This window comes from Grus americana, chromosome 3, assembly GCF_028858705.1.
Source record: "Grus americana isolate bGruAme1 chromosome 3, bGruAme1.mat, whole genome shotgun sequence".
NCBI lineage: Eukaryota > Metazoa > Chordata > Aves > Gruiformes > Gruidae > Grus > Grus americana.
In genome coordinates this window covers 64,820,274-64,839,986 of record NC_072854.1, presented here as the reverse complement: position 1 = coordinate 64,839,986, position 19,713 = coordinate 64,820,274, and the positions used below count along the sequence as shown (strand labels likewise).

At 42.3% G+C, this 19,713-nt stretch overlaps 1 protein-coding gene across 15 annotated transcripts in view; it reads left to right on the top strand.

Annotated features, from left to right (window-relative positions):
- The window catches only part of NHSL1 (NHS like 1), a 185,025-nt gene that overhangs the window by 138,123 nt on the left and 27,189 nt on the right, over positions 1-19,713 (top strand). For all 15 annotated transcript variants that reach the window (XM_054821329.1, XM_054821342.1, XM_054821330.1 and 12 more), the window contains one exon: positions 12,246-12,373. In XM_054821329.1, the coding sequence (XP_054677304.1) occupies positions 12,246-12,373 (128 nt within the window). The remainder of the gene's footprint in view (positions 1-12,245; positions 12,374-19,713) is intronic.

Genomic DNA, 19,713 nt, shown 5'->3' with positions numbered 1-19,713 from the left:
TCAGATGCCACCTGAAGTTTTAAAAACCAGTATTTCCCAATAATCTGAATTAGAAAATAAAGCACTTGGCAACTGGAAGGTTTGTGATGCAGAGTGTATCTGTTCTCGAGAACTGAAGTGGCTTCATATAACTTATATTAAAATCTAAAGTTGTCATTGACTGAAATCAGTGGCTTGAACATGTTTAAGTTTTAAATGAAAATTCATTTGGCTTAATCTGGTGGCTAGAGCAGAAGAGCAAATTCAGTTGCACTTCATAATCATGGTACCATTGCAATAGGATTTAAAGTTTTACAAAATGATGTAGTTGTTTGGTTGGGCCGGTAGAGGCCATTATTGTTTTGTTTGCACTGGATAGATCACATTCTCCCTTTCTCTGGGGAAGCAGCCAGCACCTTCCCGGTGGAGCAGGTGGGGTGACACGTTGGATGTCAAACATGTGCCATCCAAGGCACCTGCTTCCCTGCCCTTGGGGCTGAGCTGCTCTAACTGGCCTGGTTTTAAGTGGCCCCTTCCTCATGTTTTCATGGTCACCTTGTTTTCCAGCATACGCATGCTCAGATGGAAACAAACCAGTATTGACCCTTGAGAAGCCTTGTGTGACTCTGTGCTCTATGTCAGTGTTTCTTCCCAGGGAGCTGTGAAAATGGGAGATGGAGGAGACAGGTGGGGAGGAAGAGCTGAGGCTCTGCATGGGGTCAGGATCCCCCAGTCAATCCTAACCCCTTGCACTGTGTGCTCTGCTACGAGGCTGAAGGAGCGGCCACATGAGACTAAACAAGTCAAGCCATGTCTACTGAGTGGCTGGGTCTGCTGTGGACAGCAGCAGAGCGATGAGTTTAATGTTGTTCAGAGTGGCAGTAGTTAACGTTTTTAAGGCAGATCATTATCTGTGCTGAAGGGGCAAGTGCCACATACTGCAGTGTTTCCTACAGCTTTTTTGGTCCGTGAGGCCAAGAGGTTGAGCAGGTGTTCAGCCAGAGTCAAGAAGGTAGCGCCGTGAAGCAGCCCCTGTCCCTGACACAGGGCACTGACAGATCTGGCTTGTTGCTCTGCAACACGGTTGTGTTTAAAGGACCATCATCTGAAGAGGTTCCTATAGTATAGTGGTCTTCATCCAGGAGCACAGATAGAACAGCAGTAGTATATAGCAATGACACAAATATTTGGATAAGAAAATTAAATTGAGATTAATCCTCATATTGCTAACTGTACTATAATGTAAAAATGACAAGGAAGAAGGCATGAAGCATGAAGATGGGGAGGAGACACAGCACTGCTATAGTGTTGCTCTGCTTAACTGCTTGGAGCGTGTCCTAAGTGTGCCTGTGTTCATTCTGGACGGGTTTGCAGTGTCAGCAGTGTGTTCACAGGTGTTGGTCCAGTGTCCTAACAGGAAAGCCTAAAGTAGTCTGGAATGCACTGGCCTCAGATAATCTCGCAAGCTACAATGAAGTGAAGGAACAGGTAAAATTTTCCTATCGTATCTGAAGTCTCCTTTGCTTTTGCATTTTTTGAACTATCCTATATTCTCCCTCAAATGTGGATGTAAGTTGGAGTGATGGGAGGCAGAGAAGGGCATATATAGCCTCATTTCCAAGGGCCGGTTATCTTCCAGTTCCAGCAATTAGCAGTGTAGAGCACTTTTGATTTAAAAAAAAAAAAAAATAGAGGAGAAGGATGAGCCCCACTGTTGCGTGTTGTCATTTGTCCATGAGCTGGCAGACAACAGGCATAAAGGGAAGGGACAAAATAACTGCATTAAAGTGCTGGCACAGCTGGCCCGAAGCGCTATCAGGCTCTCAGGAGATGGCCAGCTCCTGAAGGGTCTCGTGGGTGCTCTGCTCCCTCTGCGCAGTTCAAGTTGCAGGTGAGGGGCGATGTCATGTCACACGCTGCTGGTTACTGCCCGGGCTGGCTGTCCTTTCCAGCGGGTAACAAGGTGTCAGATACATACTGAGGAAGGGGTACCTGTAAATAGTGGGAGCAGTCCACGTGCTGACTTTGATACTCCTTTTTAGACTATAGCTGTGGAGACTTCCTGCACAACTGCCTGTGCTTTGTGCCTCTTTTCCCCCAGGGTAATTGTGTTGATTCAAGCTATGTACATAATGTAGGGCTCGTTGTTCCAATGTCTGCGATGATTCATTTATTATCTCATCTTCAGAAGAGCTGGGTTTGGCTGACTATAGCTTCTGTTTAGCTTTGTTGGCCAAATTCAAGGAATGTATTTAAGCAGCAGTGATTGAAACACTTGATTTGTTTTCCAGAAGACATCTGGTTAGCATTGTCAAATAAAACCGGATTTAAGTAGTTACTCATAAAGCCTCTATTATGTCTTGCTGCAAGACCCTCCAGACAGGTATGTGTTTAGCCTTTGTTTTCTCAGTGCATCTGCCAGATCACTGTTCAGATGAGCAATATTAGGGTCAGCCCTACTAGTCGATAATCCTGCTGAGAAGATTATGGACTTAAAATAATCTTATGTTTCATTAAAGAGCTGCAAAATAGGGGGGGAACCACTTCATATTAACAATAGGCCTGGTTCAGGTTCAGAGATGGCAAGATGTGAGCTCTCAACCAATTGGAAACCTTAATGAAGTATAAGACCATTAAAGGCTAGGGGTAGACCATATGTTCCGGAAAGACCTTGGAGCTGTAAAATAAAAATAAAATCATCAACTTATTTCTCATTATTTTAGTTTCAATAGTCAAGTTAGAACCAGAAGTTCTGCCCATGTATCCTGCTTTTTTTTACTGTTCCTGAATTAATTCACAGTACATCTGTTGATGATTTTGGCCAAGTTCCATACTCAACTGCCCTTTCTAATAAGGAATTTTTATAAGCGAGTATTCAAATGAAGCTAAGTAGAACTTGACCAGAAGTCTACACTGCACATGTTTGAAAGCTGCTCTTATACTGAAAAATTGAGCTACTCAGAAGCATTTAGGTTCCCTGTTTTTAGGTTGAGTTTTATAGTGCAGTGCTGAGTGTAAAAACATACAGGGTGGTTATATGTAGATTGACTGCATGATATGCATGATAAGTGAAAGTAATTCCAGTGAAAGGGTTAAAAGAAGATGAAAATTTGTTTCAAAATAATACTAATGACACTATTTTTTCTTAAACCAGATTAATGTGTTTTCTTAATGCTTTACCATGCAAGTCAGAATCAGTAGGAAGATTTAGCTGAAAGATTATCAAACCTCACCCCATTTCAGATCTGTGCCTTCAGTGGAGAGAAGAAATTTGAACTGTTACTCTCTGTGGTGTAGCTGTTTCAGTGCTAGGTAAAGCAACTTCCATCACAAGGAATATCAGACTTTCAGTTGTTTCCCTTTTCGCTTTTCTTCTCCTCTCTTAGATTGGGGAGTTATAATATACATGCTTGTTTGCAGCATCTTGGATACCTTTAAGTTTAACATTAAGTGTCCTAGGAGAAAAAACAATTAAAACTCCTGTCATATTTTTGTATTAGCTGTGTTCGTTTGTCTAAGAAACAACAAATATCCATAAAAATGCTAGAGAAAAAGTGGAGAGAATTATTTTAATGCCAGCATCAACCATGCAAAAGGAAGCAAATAAACTGTTAAACTTAAGACATCTTGTCACCAGTAAATGTAGGCATATAACACACTTGCAGAAATTTAAATTAACTCAAGACAAACAGTGATAATTATTTTGAGCACTCCCCAGTGACAGGTTGTTAACAAATATAATTTGTAATGGCTGTTGCATTTTGGTGCTATTAGAAAGGTTTTCTGTATGGCTAAATCATGCAGATCACCTGGGGAATCAAGGGCGGGATTAAATGTACTTGTTTTTAAAAGCTTCAAGAAAAGAAAGAAAGGAATGATCAACATGTTTGCATTGACTTAACTCTGTTAAAGATATTTTCACATTGCAGAGTTCCTTTCAGTTTGGATCCTTCTTAAAGACTTGCATCTGATTTGGACGCTTGAAAATAAGTCTAACTGCATACTTGCTCTACTTGAGTGTTCCACTTCCATGCCCCATCCTTGCGCTACTACAAGCATCTGTATGGCTGAGCCCTGAAGCAGCTTGGAGAAGCCGGTCTGGAAGGGTTTGCAGTCTGGTGGGTTTCCCAGCCTGGCTGTGCGTCCAGTTACCACATCAGGACACTCTTCCCAACGAGACAGCGAGCACTTGTGTGTTGGAGGGAATAGACCTAACATAAATGCATTTGGTCACTTTCAGTAAGGTTTCTGTGAAGTATCCATTCCACAGACTTCTCCATCGCACAGTCCACCAGCCCTCTCGTAGGGTTACCTTTATCCTGTGGACCCCAAGACATCTTTGTTTCTGGGAAACTCCTCACAGTATTTGTCCTTAAAAGCTACCTGTGTGGCTGGGCTTGGCTGCTTCTTCAAGAAAGGGAGCACACATAAAAGTCTTTAAAAAGTCTGATAGACCTTTCTTGTTACTCATCAGACAAGAAGGCCTTGCAGTAAACAATTAAGTTTTGCCGGTGGGTTAAAAACTTGCCACTTCATATGGCACTTCTTTGTGGAAGAAGTGTCTTGGCTACCGGTTGTTCTCTGTCTCCAGGCTTGTCTTGTCTTTTTCTGTACATACTGATAAAAATAAAGATCTAGAAATAGCAATATAAAATTGCATTTTTGGGGGGAAGGGAGGGGAATAACAGGGAAGGCAGCTGGATTGGCAAAGGCTGGTTTTAGCCAAAGCATCTAGATCAAGCTGTTGAGCAGAAGTTTTTTCAGCTGGGCTGCCACGGCACTGCATCTGTTGAAATTCCTGACCCATTAAACTGGGAGTCTGACCAAAACAGTGCACTGGATATATCACAGCTGAAGTTCATGAACTTGCTTTGCAGTCAGCATTGGTTACAGTTGGGTTGTTACACAAGTGCATCATTGCTGTGGCTTTACAACATATTTTAAAGCTTTGATATAGAAGCACTCTCTGTGATAGTCAAGTTCTGCAGATGATATGTGGATTTATACATTTAAGGGAAGTGGGATTTGATCCAAGCTGAATGAATTTTGGGGAGGAATATAAAGCAGTAGAGGCAAGCTGTCTGCCTCATGTTTAGATCCAGGGACAAAAATAGATGCTACATTGGACTTAAATTGAGCTGCTTTTTTAAAGTCATATTTAGTATGAGATATTTGTTGAAAATGAGATTGCCTTTGTACAGCTCTGCCTTAATACAGCCTGTTTCATCCACATGAAGAGAGCTGTGCACTTTTATCCCCAGTTTACAGATGAGGGACTCATGAAGAGGCACAGAGCGAAAGGCAGTAATTTTAGTTAGCTTTACTAACCGAAGAGACCTTTGAGCTAGGATGTCTGTTTTAATTATGGTCCCAGGCATAATCATTCTCAACAAGCTCTTTGTCTTGAAAAGTTACCTCTCTGAAATTCCCCAGTTAACTGCGTACTCCAGAGTTACCTTGGTCTCACCCACATCTTACTGCGGCGCTGCAAGCAGGCAGAGAGGCAGCTGTGCCCGTTGAAGAGGTCCCAGTTCGGTAGATGTGCTCAGAGCATGTCTCGCTATGCACCAATATGACCAGTCCCAAACAAAACATAACTCTTGCTGTTATGTTTCAGGTGGCAACCTTTTTGCCTAGTGTTCAGAGCACGCTGTAAGGAAGTTGGGAGATTTAGCCTGTGCTCACCTCATCCTTAAAGAATTTAAATTTGCATCTACGTGAAAAATCCTTCAGCACTGTTGGATGAAAAGCACATCATCCTCAGAAGTAAAGATGTTGAAATCCCTGTTACATTCTCCTGCCCCTCATGAGAGGGATGCTTGTAGCATTGGACCCAGCGTTAGTAATTACTGGTGCAGCAAGGACCAGTTAAGGCACCTCAGGTTCTTCCTTAGTTGGCTTTATCCTGAGGTGCCTCGCTGTGTACTCGCGTGCTGCAGCCAGAGTATAGATACCCGCTTGAGCTCTGAATTTAGGAGGCGCATATGTGAAATTTAGATTGTGTCTGTCTGTAGATGGAAGTTTTTGGCTGGATCTAACCCAAAGTGATTTGCTCGGATGCAGCAATGCCAGGTCAGGATCCAGGTCTTCTGACATACATGCCTTTCTGTCAAAAGCCCAGGGGGTCTTAGTTGTCTGGAAAAACAAATTCAAAACATGCATGAAGTAAATAAAAATGATATGCAGTTATTTATCAGCTTTGAAGCAGAACGTTCTTTTAAAACAAAAAGCAGTGATATAGTACATATTTTGATTTTTAAAGTGCAGTGTGGCCTATAAAGTAATGGGTCATTGTTAAGAGTTTGCTTTTACAAGACAAATGTATATTGGACTACAGTCTGTCTGGTTTTAGGTGAAGTTTTTAAAAGCTACTTATAAGACAGTGTCTGTCGTTGTGACTTAGGGAGGAACATGGTTTGCGGGTATTTACAGAAGAGGTTGGCTACAATGTCTGAAGATTTAAAAAAAAAGAGATTTCTGACCTCAGGGAGTAGAGTGGCTTTCCAGTGATATGTGCAGTGAATGGATAAATGTGTTTTAATATACTAGTCAGCAGATTTATTTCTGTAGTTGACAGTTTAGCTGACTCTTGCAGTTAATAGCCTCTCTCTAGTACAAAAAAAAAAAAAAAAAGAAAAAAAATCCCACTCTACAAAATACAAGTTACAACATGAAGGGCTCTGCCAAGAAGTCACCCTGACTTTAGCGGAGATAATTTTTCAGGCATGCAGATGCAGCTGTCAGCTCGTCGCTTGTCCCTTCTCGCTGACAAGGAGACGACAGGGGATGGTGCACAGGCAGCCGAAGCGTGTGCTGGTCTTTCCCCTTTCTCCCTCCCCACCGGGGAGTTTCTGTTCCGGCAGCTTTGGGCAGCTCTGCTCCTCCGGGAGGCTGCCCCTGGTCCTTTTCAGGTTTTAGCAATTGGTCTCAAGTTCCAGGTGGTGTTTTTGGATACGAGGCAAATTCAGATGTTTCTGGGACATTATCTTTCTGTCTTTCATTGCTCGACCCTTCTGGTGGGGTGGCTAGTTATGCCAAGCAAGTCGGAGCTATTTAGATGTCTGAATAACCTTGATGCTAAGTTTCTAAGTGTGTACTTGTGAATATCGTGGTAGTTCAATTATTTTACCGGTGTCTTTACTGGTTACTAATAAATATTTAGAACCACAGAAAAGGGCTTTATATATATGTGTTGAACTCTTTAATACATGCTTCTGAGTGTGTCTGAATGTGTACGTGTGGATGTAGACAGCTACAGAGCTTAAGGCCTGATCCTGTGATGGTCACATGAGCAGTGTTTACTTACATGAGTAATCTCGTTAGGGCTAATTTAGTGAGTGATGGCTGCACGTTCAGGCCTGAGGCGTGGAGGGCAGGCTGGTCCAGGGTGGTGGCAGAAAGCTGCAGCTCTGCGGCTGGGGCCGCACCCTGGGGACACATCCCAGGCTGCGGTGGGCTGCAGCACCTGGAGCCTTTCTCCCTGCAGCCAGGTCGATACGGGGTGCCCCAAACCCGGCAGGCAAAAGAACAGTTTTATGAAGGAACCTGTGAAAAATGATAGTCTTGCACTGTTCCTTTTACAATTACCAAAAAAAAAAAAAAATTGTGGAAAACTTCTGAAAACAAATGTGAATCCATCTCCCTCTGACCAGGTCTGCTGCTGGCAGGGCAATGCGTTTTCCTTCATATAAACTTTCAAGATACTACGACTAGTTTTAGTGGTAGGAAGCTCGGCAGGCACAAAATGTTACTAAAAATCTATTAAATGAGAGGGAAGGAGCCAAAGCATCCAGTCCCCTCCCAGCAAACCCAGCCTTCCTTCTGTCGCGGGGCAGTGCGGTGTGTAGGTCTGACTAAGCAGACGAGGTAAATGTTAATCCTGGTTTTCCATGATAAAAGCATGTCAAATGAATTACTGAGGTATCAGTGCTGTGCCTTCTGTTCACTCCGGTGATTTGTGGTTCAAATTATCATGTAAGAATATGGTTTCGAGTTGTTGGAAAAGCAGTAAATTGCCTCTGCGTGCGAGATTTGTTACTGCGTGTTACCAGCTCAGGGTCAAATGCAGTTACGTGCGAGTTCCTTGTATAAAATGGAGAGGAGATGTGGGCTGAGAGGCCTTGGAGGTATTTTCATACACTTGGTCTGACTGCGTGTCACAGGGGCCATAAGGTTTTACAGGGAGAGGTCAAGTTATTCACAGCAGTGCTGAAAATTCAGTGCCTGTGGCTCAAAACTCTGGTGCAGAACCACGCTCGGCTCGGTTGAGCCCTCGCTCTCGGCGTGGTGCTGCTGGTACCCGCGCGTTCCCCCGCTTATTCAGCAGGAGGGAAGAGAGCAGAGCAGGGTGATGCGCTCACCTGCTGTCGGTGAGAAGTACGTCCCCAGCATGCTTCTGCCTGATGCGGGATTTAGCAAACCCTGCCAAAGTGCAATCCTGAGCAGACGTACGAGTGGTTGGGTATATGGCAGCGACTTGAACATAATGGTGTCGGGCACTGACAGCTTTAATGCCTTTTCTTCCGTCGTGCATCTCCTGAACGTCACATTTACCCTGTTCTAATAACTGTGGAAGTGAGGAGGGGGCCTTTAAAAGGGTTTTGACCACATTTCCCACACATTTTCTTCACACTTAACTAAAGCCACCCTGTGAATAGCAAAATTCAACTTAAGGCAAAATTTCCCTAGGAAGGGTTTAACTTGTACCACATAAGTGGGGATAAATTATATTATAATATAATCTGACTACAGTAATTTTTAAGCAACATTTATAATACAGAGGAGATTTTGAAATTTAATGTATCGCTAGTATAGAGGGAGAAGGCCAAGAACTAATCTATGGTTTTACCTAGCCAGAAAAGCACTTGCAGGGCAGCAGCAGATGACGAGCAGCACCCCTGTGCACTCAGCCCCAGAAGCAGTCGGGGGATGAAGAGGAGGTAGTTCCAGCCTTCGTGCCGTGGCACCACCCAGTGCAGCCACCAATCACCTTTGCCAAGGCAGTGGCTCTTTCCTGGTCCTCCTGGGCGAATGGCCCATCTTGGTGTAAACAAAACCAGTTCATCTGGAGCACAAAAATATTATTACATGGTTCAGATCAGATACATGCAAGATTACAACTTTGAGCTTGCTGTGCATGTGCTGCAGAGGTGAAGTGGCAGGCACGTCCTCAGGAACGGGTGTTTGTGTCCTGCCTGATGCAGTCGCCTGGGGTTTGCCCTGGCAGTTCTTCGGCAGAAATCTGGAAAGATTGTGCATGATTTTGTATATTGGATAATGTGGGTAATGGCAGCCCTGTCACTGGGTCCAACCAAGAATATGTATGTCCCTGGCTCAGCTAGCACTAACTTACTGTCACATTCTTAAAACTGAAGATTTTTAGTAACTGGAACTGGCTGTATTCTTCTGTTACTTAGTCAGCTTCAGTGCAGACAGCTCTGAAATGACATGCATAACTGTAAGAACTTTTTCACTTAACTCTGTGTATAGTGTTCTTCTCTGTTTGGGGTTATGCGAACAGGACAAGGTATTGCTCCTCTGGGAAAAAGGGAACATGTCTGGAGTCTTTTCTAGAGTGAGTATTTCTAGCTGCTTCATCAGTATTTTTTACATAAATAAAAACCTTTTATCTGAAAAATACAAACCTGATTGCTTACAGAAGACCATGTGCACCTTTAATAATAGTGATGAGATGTGGGGGGATGCCTCCAGCTGGAACAGTTTTTAAACAGAAGGTGCCACCCTTGATCTGGCAGCGACAGTAGCTTCAGTCAGATGCAGTGATTGACCTTGTGTTGCACTTCTGGGCTGTTGCAATGTGAAGTAGAAGATATCTGCCTAAAACCTCTGCTGAGGTTTGTTGGCCTCGGGTGCCATCCACAGTGTGTGTTTCCTGCTGTGCTGTGAAATGTACAGTGACAGTACTAAATAGAAAAGCTGTTCTTGGGGACAAATCATCTTTTTGTTGGTGTGGTTCACTTGGCAGTTTGTAGCAATTCTCTTGACTTCTTCAGCAATGTCACTGCAATAGCTTCTGGTGTTACATAGATCCTGTCTTGTGGAAAAATGGAGGTTTCAAGCTCAATAAACTGCCAGATTTTTATTGTCAGTCCACTGAACTTGTGGTGGACTTGAGACTTTCAGTGTTGACTTCCTTAAGTTTTTGGAGTTCTTCTGCACTTCATGAAGTGCACTATTCATCATCTTAATCTCCTTGGTAAGGAGAATAAATAAGGTCAAGCAATTAATATCAGAGGTTACATCTATCATGCTCCATGAGGGGCCGTCGCCCTTGGGGCAGGCTGTGATGCCTGATGTTGGAGAGTCACAGAAGTGGCCAGCCAGGACCCTGGGCCTTATCCCAAGAACAGGAGGAAAAATAACTGCATTCTTACCCACCTTTTAGGTTGTCTTTATGTTTGTTTGTGGTGATTAGCGACTGATCTGAAGGTAAAACTTGCAGTGCCCAAGTTGACAGCTTAGCGTGTTAACCCATGCTACAAGTTGATGCAAGTCCTTGGGCTTCAGCCTGCTCATCGCTGTTGATTTGTAGGTCAGATCGACAGCCCATCAGGGTGCTCACATTTGTGAGCGTTATGTGCTGGATCTGCCTGGATGCAGTGCCAGATTTGGAAGGGCGGTGGAGGAATTTGTTTTACTGTGGTTGCTGGCAGTCATTTTTCACCCTCCCCGCCTCCTGAAGTGCAGCAGCTGTTTGCCAGATGCGTGCAGTGTCAGCATGCTCACGTGGGCCAAACAGGTAAACGGGGTTACCGACCCTCTGTTCCTGAGATGTAGCAATTGATCTGGATCTCCAAACCTACCACACCACCCCTGGTCCTTGAACTGAGAGAGAAGTGACACGTTAATGTCAAATTGCCCTTTTTGACCCCATACAGAAACACGTGATAGGTCAGGACATACGTCTGGCTTTGATGGAAATGGCTAGCTGTCAAATTATAAGCTTGCCTTCTTGACGTGCATGTGCAGGGGATCCCATGCAGATTAAATCCTCCTAGAGCTGTGGTTGCTCTAGGCTGGTAAACCTGTCAGCATGGAGTCCTCCAGACCTCACTCTCAGAAGCATCTGAGTACAACAAAGGAGATGTATGTGGGAATTGCAAATTGTTACTCCACTTCATCATTTGCCAGGCAAAAGCCTCTGTAAAATCTTGCCCTCAGTATAAACATTGCATGTTTTCCATTTTAAGGGGTATTAAAGAGATCAAGATAGGGAGACAGGTGGTACAATCACGGAAAGTCTTTCTCCAGCAAGTGATGCTAAAAGCACTTTGTGTTGTGACAATGGCTGTGTATTGTGCAGAAATTTCAGTTCCTTAGACAGAAATGTACTAAATACTTAATTTTATTTTTGCTTTCCTCATCTTTCAACAGATTCAGATATCTGTCTCTGGAAATGTAAAGCTAACAGTTTGACTCGGCTGATGAGTTTGGTTGCCGCATCTTGAACGTTTAATTTTTCCTTATGCTCTGGCGTCTGTCATTCTTTAGCACAATCACACTGAATATCAATTAGGAGGTGGGAAGATGATTGTGGAAGACTTGGGTGTGGGGGGATGAGATGCTGACCATTTTGGCCATTTTGAGTGGGGGTGCATGTTTGCTCTGAATTCTCTCTGAACTTTGAAAAGTCTTCAGTATTAAACTACACGTGCTCTGCAGCAACATGAGATTTTGAGATCCCCGTGATTTGCATTCCTCTCTCCAAAATCACAATAAATGGTCTCTTCCACAGGCAGGAAGACAAGACAAGTGGTCAGTGCCAAAGTTATTTAGCAGATGGTGCATGAGTAGTGGAGCAACATAATCATTTCAAGTGTAAGGCGCATAATGGCTGTCTACCGGCCTGGCAAATGAGACCCCCGGTGTTACTCACATGCTTCCGTCTCCCATCCTGCAAGATGCTGCCATCTGTCAAGACACTGAGCCAGGCCTTACTTAAATAAATAAGTAAATCCATTTCCCCCTTCTTTCCAAAGCTCTTGCCATCTCTAGGTTGAGTAAAAGCCATGTGTATATACACTATATGTGGGCATATGTATGTAATACACGTGAGGGAGGGGAAAAGATAGATAGAAATACAAGAAATGCACCTTTGGCTTCTGTTACCTGGAACAGACAATGCTAATGCATGGTAAACAGTTTGGGGAAAATACTGTGTACTTTTGTAAGTGCGCTGTAAACTAAGTGCAAACAGTAATGGCTGTTGTCATGAATTAATCTCCTCTTTCTCTCTCTTTTGGCAGAGTGTGACAAGCTGCGGCGGGATGGGTACCGGAGCTCGCAGTATTACTCTCAGGGCCCCACCTTCTCCTCATCCTCCAGTGCAATCTGTGGAAGTTACCAGGATGATTATGAAGAAATTGAACAAAAGGTAATGGTGGGGGGCAAAGTGCTGGAAAGAATACATGCCTGGTGCAGTTTAATTGCCTGCTATAACATTGTTCAAATAAGGTAGGATTTTTAGAAGATTGTAAAGATGCATATTCCTTTGAATTACAGTGAGATTAGGTCATCTGACTTCCATAGTCTCTTAAAAATCCCAGTTCTACTTATGCATTTATATAAAGTTCCCACTGGTGCAATAAAGATGTGAATGCCAGGAGGAGTTTGGTAAAGTTCTGGAGGGAAGACCCCAGCAAGGGTGCCTGTCTGGAACCTGCCAAGTGTTTACATTCAAGTAGCAGGAAGAACTATTAGCCAGCCAGCAGTGAACTCCCATTGAAGCAGCTACACATGCACGCTTTGAATTGCTAATATGGGCAGTTACGCAGCTTTGTCCTCCTGCATCACAACTGTTTGTGTAAAGGCATCCAGAAGAATGAACGATTGCCCTCTAAGTTGGGTTTCCCAGCTTGCTTTCAGTTTGCTTCATGGTTTTCATCTTTGTATGCCCACATCTCAACTCCAGGTAGGCTTAGCTTAGAATCTAGAAATGAATTAAACAAAGAGAGAAAGAGAAGGGACAGTTGAGCTAAAATCCTAAGTGAGTGAGTTGTCAAGACACATTGTTATATATACATCAATTTATATTCGCTTCAATTACAGAACTAGTAGGGTTGCATTAGCATTCTGAAGAAGAAAAGAAATTTTGCCTCTCGGTCATTACCTTACCCTGTTCTGCCTGTGGGCTCTGAAAGAGAAGCTAACTTTGGTGCTGCGCGAAAGGACATTATTGCCGGGGTGGACAGCAAGATGCACTGAAGCCTGGCTGTCCAAACCTGAAATGCTGGAGCTCCTGGGATTTTCAAGATAGATAATTCTAGAATACTTTGCCACAAGCTGTTGCTCAGAGAGTGGGAGGATATCCTTAATTGTAATACAGTTTAATTTCTTTGAATCGTTACTAAACCATATGTGCCTCTGTAGCACGGACCAAATAACTGTCTATACAAAGTGTGCAAATTCTGAGAAATCACTTTAAAGGGTACAGTGTTTTCAGTTCTATCCTCCATGGTTTTCAATCACTTAATAAAAGGTGTCATGGAATGTGTACAGTCTCTCATCCAGGTGGTGATAGCATTGTATCTGTGTATTGGCAGGGAATGTTGGAGCATCTTGTTTAGCTGTGTGTGGTATGTACTGGCAGTGAGCAGAGAATGTAAAGCACATTCATACTGTGGAATGCATTATAATGATAATTTGCAAAACCTTGCTGAAATCAGTGGAATTATGATTTCCACTGGGGAAAGTATTAACACATTGTTTATTGCTATTAATGTACTGCATATATATGCATACCTATATGTTATCAACTGGTCTTAGCCAATGCTGTGCAGCATATGTCCATCTGCACTTGTCAAACTAATGTAACATTTAAAAAATATATAAACACTTTGCTTTAACAATTTGAATGAGAGCATATAAGCATGGGTGAGGCCTCTTAGAGACTAAGAGCTGTCATCCTTATCTTGGTTAAGGGTGTTTTTGAGTGTTAACATAATGCTTTACTAACAGTTTCTGTGCATTCTGAAAAAAATCATGCAAGTAATTATGCTTCAAGGGTAGGATAGCACTTCCATTTCAAACTGGACTAGTTTCCTTTAAATATTTTTAGCCGAAAGGATGATTCAGAGCTGTGGAGAAAGTTGCCAAATTGACAGCCTGGGATGTTGCTGATTATCTCAGTACCTTAACCTTAACCCTGCCGCTCTTATTTGCAGCTCAGAAAGACATTAATTCCTTGTAAACTGTAGCATGATTCTCCCTTCATATTGTGCAACTCAGTGTTTTGTGGAGTCCTTTGACCAGTATCTTTGTTTAATTGGCTTTTTTTTGTAATGGCCTAAAATTCTACTCTCTTTTTAAATGAACACTTACCACAACAGATCTCTGAACTTGAATTGTAATCCCACTGGTAAAGTGCCAAGTAATTCTAATAAGTCTTATGCCTTGAGCAAGTCATATTTCAGCTGTCAGAAGAGTTCTTCAGTAACAGTGTGGAACTGGGGTCACCAAAATCCTGTGATTCAAAATGTGAACTCCTTACCACCTGATGAAAGCTTTGTAGCTTTGTTGTCTATTCAAAGCAAAAAAGCCAACATTTAAATTCTGTACATGGAGTACTTAATAGTTGAAATTTGAGAACAGGAGAATAAGGATGGATGAATAGCTATTTACTGTTTGGAAATTTGCTTCTAAGTTGACATAATTGCCAACTTGTGGAAAAACTGTTTTGCTGCATGGTGATTTCACAAAGAAAACCATCTTTCCCTACTCTTTTTAATGTGCTCTTTTAAAAAAATATAACCGGATATTCTGCTTGTCTGTCTTTGCTGGAGACATAATATGAAACCATGGGTAGGTGATGCAAGAGGATACCTCGTTCCACAAACAATCTCAGGTTTTGTGGAGGTGGGTGTCTGTCACCAGAGGGTAATATTCATACCACAAAGCACATGGTTCAGCGGGAGTCTTAGAAAATGTCTAAGATAAGCAGAACATTTGCTATTCCAAAGGAAAACTGCTAGGGATAAGCAGTTAGCCCAACTCAAAGACAAGCAAATAAAATTAGAAAACACAGAAAGCTGAAGTCTATGGGTGGTAGCTGATACAGAATGAAGTTCTTGCAACTAGCCTTTTACTCTTAATGTTGATTCTTAAAAGTTACATTAATGGAGCACAGGCCAAGCTCCACCGCAATACTGATACTAATTGTGTTTGTTGGAGATTAAATTGGTTTATCTGGATTTTACATCTCAGTACTGTGACCAGTTTCTCACATACCACTGTTGGTGATGCAACCTGGGAGCTGAGCTATTCCTGTCCTTCAGTATTGCTCTGTTTTCCCGGTGTCAAAGATATATTGAGATGTTGCTTTCAAATTCTGGTTTCGCTTATATTCTGAAATATATACATTGTGTATATTAAATGTATTTGTCTTCTGTGTGTTTTTTTCTCATTCTTTTTTCTTTCCCTTTTTATCACTCATTCTCTTTGTTTCTTTTTGTCTCACTCAACAGTCTAGTCTGTTAGACTGCATCTCTCAGTCTTGCATTAGCGCCTGCTGTAACTTGGTTCCCTGGAGTAACAAGGTACCTTGCCCACGAGTGGGACCATCCAGCTGCCATATCTGCAGCTTGATGTTACTTGTAGTGTTTAGCATATATGCAATCTTATTCTGCTCCTAGCCTGCTTCTGTTTTCTGTTTTAAAAAAAATAAATTAAAAACCCCAACTGCTCAATGCCATGCCAGGTTTGTTTCCTTTATTTTTCCTTATTACTCCTTTTTGTCTGCAGTCCAGTAGCCTCTATTTACTTGGTTCATTGAAATTTTTAATTCCTTTCTGTCTATTAACATTTGCCTCCTTTGAAACTCCTCCTCCAACGAACATTGTGTTTTAATTAATTGGCTGCATCATTGGTTTTTAGTTAGCCAAGGAAAACCTTTACTAATTTGGAGTAATGTATTTTTCTTAAATGATGAATGTGAGCTACAGAGAGTACTTGCTCCAGGCATGCAGTATATCATGTCTTTATTCCACCTGTGAAAATGTTTGTGTGCCAAAAACTCACGGTATGTTTCCCCAGGTCCCGTCATTTGGCTTATGAACTTCGCCTTGACACAATCTGTTAAGCTTTGCGTGCAAAAACATTTATTTTGCTTATTCACGGGGAAAAAAGTATATTTTTGCCACTGTACTCAGCCAAACTGTTAATTGTCTCTTCAATATCTGCAAGAGACTGTTTAATATCTTAAGTGAAAACAAAGGTATTAACTGTATTGGCTTGAGGGGGTCTAATCCAAAATTTTGCTTGGTGTTAAGAGGGGCTAAAGCAGTTAGGCACTCCAGTTGGGAGGTGGGAACGCCAGAGAGCCCTGAGGCATGGGCTCAGGCAGAACTGGAGATCCTTCTAGGTGGTGGTGCCCTCAGCTGGCCTCCCGGCCACTCTGCTGCAATCGCACGGGGGGCTCTTGCAATCAGCACATGCATTTTATCTGACTTCACTGTTTTTTGGTTTTTTTTTAAATACTGCTCAATTTACTGACTTGAAGCAGCAGTTCAAAGCATAAAATGGCAAAGCACATGGAAGTGAGTACAGAAACTCTGAACAGACAAAAGAGGGTACTCACCACATACACTGTGCAATTGCTGCGGGAATTGTGGGTGCTGAAAGTTTACATGGGTTCAGAAAGCAACTGGGTAAATTCTTGAGGGGAGGAGGAGTCCATCCAATGGTGAGAGAATATTCAGGGGAAGTTATCCACTGTATGCACCCTCTGATATAATTTCACCTGTATATCATTGATTGGCCGTTGTTATAAGGCAGACACTAGGCAGGCTTTTAGAGCTCTGAACTGATGCAGTACAGCTCTTCTTATGTTTTTAGTCCCATTACAAGAGAGGAGGAAGAAAGGAATGTTTCTGCAGTGCTGGTTAAGGTGATAACTTGCTTCATGGTCAGTAATTTCTGCCAACAAAAAAATAAGATCCCTTCCTTACTGAGACAGTGAAGGCTATAAAGTGAAGGATTTAGTAGAATAGCAGAGTTGGCTAGTGCAACTGAAGATCTGTGTTTAGAAGGGAATATTCTATGAAAATTGGAGGGGATTGGAGTGGGGACCTTGGTCTGAAGGACGCCAAATAGAGCCAGACACGACTAATTCAACTTAAGTGTAAATTCATAATGTGGCAGTGTTCCATAACACAGTGTGAAACCCCATGGGTTGAAGCAGTCACATAAAGTGACATTCTCACTTCAGGCACATTCTAAAGTGACCAAGAAAGAGAAATTTAAATTTTGGGGGATTGAGGTTTTCTTCCCTGTTACTGTTTGTATTGATCCCTTTGCATTGGGTAAAAGGGCATTTGAAGCCATCACACCTAGTAAAAGGCTGGAGAAGAAATAGGAAGTTGGCAAATAGTAATAGCTGAATTGGTATGGCTCCTGTCCGCAATGCTGTTTTTTTGTTTTTCTCAGTGTTGTTTTTTCTAAGAAATTATAATTTTAGAAGTGATTGCAGTAGACAGTGAGGTAAAAGACATGACTAGAAGTTTGAAGTTCTTTGCTGAAAGGTAAAATTTGTATGGATTGAATTTTCTTCCTGGAGGTCCCCTCTTTTTTCAAACAGTGTAGTATAAACCCCTGGAATATAAAAAGATTAAGAAAAACAGGGTATTTAGGCAGAGCGTGCTGCAAGATACACAGCATATACTCACTTGTCATCTGGGACCTCTCAATAGTGTGGATGCGCTGAGATAGTGAGACCCTTTTGTTGTATATGTAGGCTGGGGGACAATATATCAACAAGGCAATGGCAAGGCTCTGGCTTACTGAGCCATATAGCTTGTCTATAGAGTATGCATAGGCCATTTATCTCCTGGATCCTCATTTCAATTCCCATGTGAAAGTTCATGCTTTTTCCCCTCTAACGCACGTTCATGGAAACACTGCAAGGTCCAAGGCTGTTGCTTTTACATCCCATCACACCTTTTTCTCTTCCCTGATCCATTAAAAAGGACGAATCCCAACAAATTTGCCTGAGGAGATGAGTCTAACATCCCATTGCACAGAAATTTGGCCATTTAAGTCTAGCAATAAAGTTGTTACGAATCAGAGATGCTTTAAAAATGGGACAGGTGCTTTCTGTTCTCTTATGAACATAGTGTTTATGATCAGCTTTGCTAAGCAGATACATAATCTCAAAGTACTGCCTAGTCCAGTTCTGTTTCTGATATAACAGACCTTACTTGAGAAGACTTTCCTGTTACGCAGCAGCAATTCACTACATCTTCCGGCAGGCTTCTGTGCTACAAACTTGGGAATGTTTGCTAAAAATATGTAAATCCTCTATTTTCTTCCTTATTATAGAGGTAAATAATTTCAATATGAAGAAAGCTGAAAGATGAGCTGCTGTTTTCCTCAATATGCAATAAAACTGTACAGCTTTGTCATGCTCCTTAAAAGTCTCTTCACATCAGAAAACCAAGTAAATATACCACTATCATTGTGAGTACTTTGGAAGAAAGAATATAAGTAGAGACTGTCATGGTTATCCAGGAACCATGGAGAGTGTACCTACAGATGAAACGTGAACATTTCTTCCTACATTCAAACCCGCCTGCGACTCTTTTACTGAATTATGTTGTAGAAGTACGCACAACTGTCCTATGGTGGAAAATCTTTCTCACTGACACAGTGCTTTAACCTCAACGGCATGATTGGATTTTCAATTGCTTTTCATTTGTTATACGGACACTGGGCTGATTCATTTCTGTCCGTCTTCCTCCATCTGTCCCCAGTTTTCTCAATTTTTAATTCTGCAAAATTTGTGATTGTTGCTCCACGTTTTTCTGGACAACTAGGCTTCCGTCGTAGTAGGTGCTTCAGTTCTTCAATTTTTCTGTTTATGTACTGTGACGGAAAAATGGTTCTGCCTGGTTTGGGTAATTTCCCTGAAAAGGAAGGGTGGCTTTGTAACCAATCTCGCTGCCATTTGACATATTGGAGTAGCCCCTGGTGACGGCTGTACGACAGCTGAGACCCGGCACTGCGGTATGGGCTGAGTGTGACACATACTGATGCTGACAGTAGCAACCAAGCAGAGTGTCCGAAGGTCGCTGGAGCTCATCTTCACCCCACACAAACTGCAAAACCAGGCAGGAGGTGTCTCCCTTGGTGCCCTGATTCAGGTGGAGGAAAGCTCTTTGTAAAACAGGGAAAGTGATATTTCTTTGCCTCAACCCCTGGTTACTCCCTGTAAGTGCACGCACACGTGCCCGCCATGACACTGGGCTAGCACCCCCCTGCCACGTTCCTTACAAACCCTTTCTGTCTCGCAGCTGTTTTTAAACTTAATTGGAGGGGGAAGCATGGCCTGGAGGCAGCTTTCCCTTCTGCAATGGCATTTCTCTCCCAAACTGCTCAAGTTAATGAAGGGTTTTATGAATTTGAGTGATTTGAGGTGAGAAAGTCCTTGTATAAGTACATACATATATATGTGCCCACACTGTATGTGTGTATGAAGTATAGGTACACACACTCACAAAAAAGATAAGCATTCACATTATATTTTTATAGAAGTGGGTTTAGAGCCTTTTAAAAACAATGTAGGCCTGAAAAAATTACGTCCTCGAAGAAGCTTGTATTGAAAGAATTGCTGGGGTTTTCAGAGGGCTGAGCCCTTTCCTACAGAGCAGCCTCCATCCCACCCACAGCCTCACTAGTAAAGAAATGCAAGACTGACAAAAATGGATTATTTCCTCGAATAAA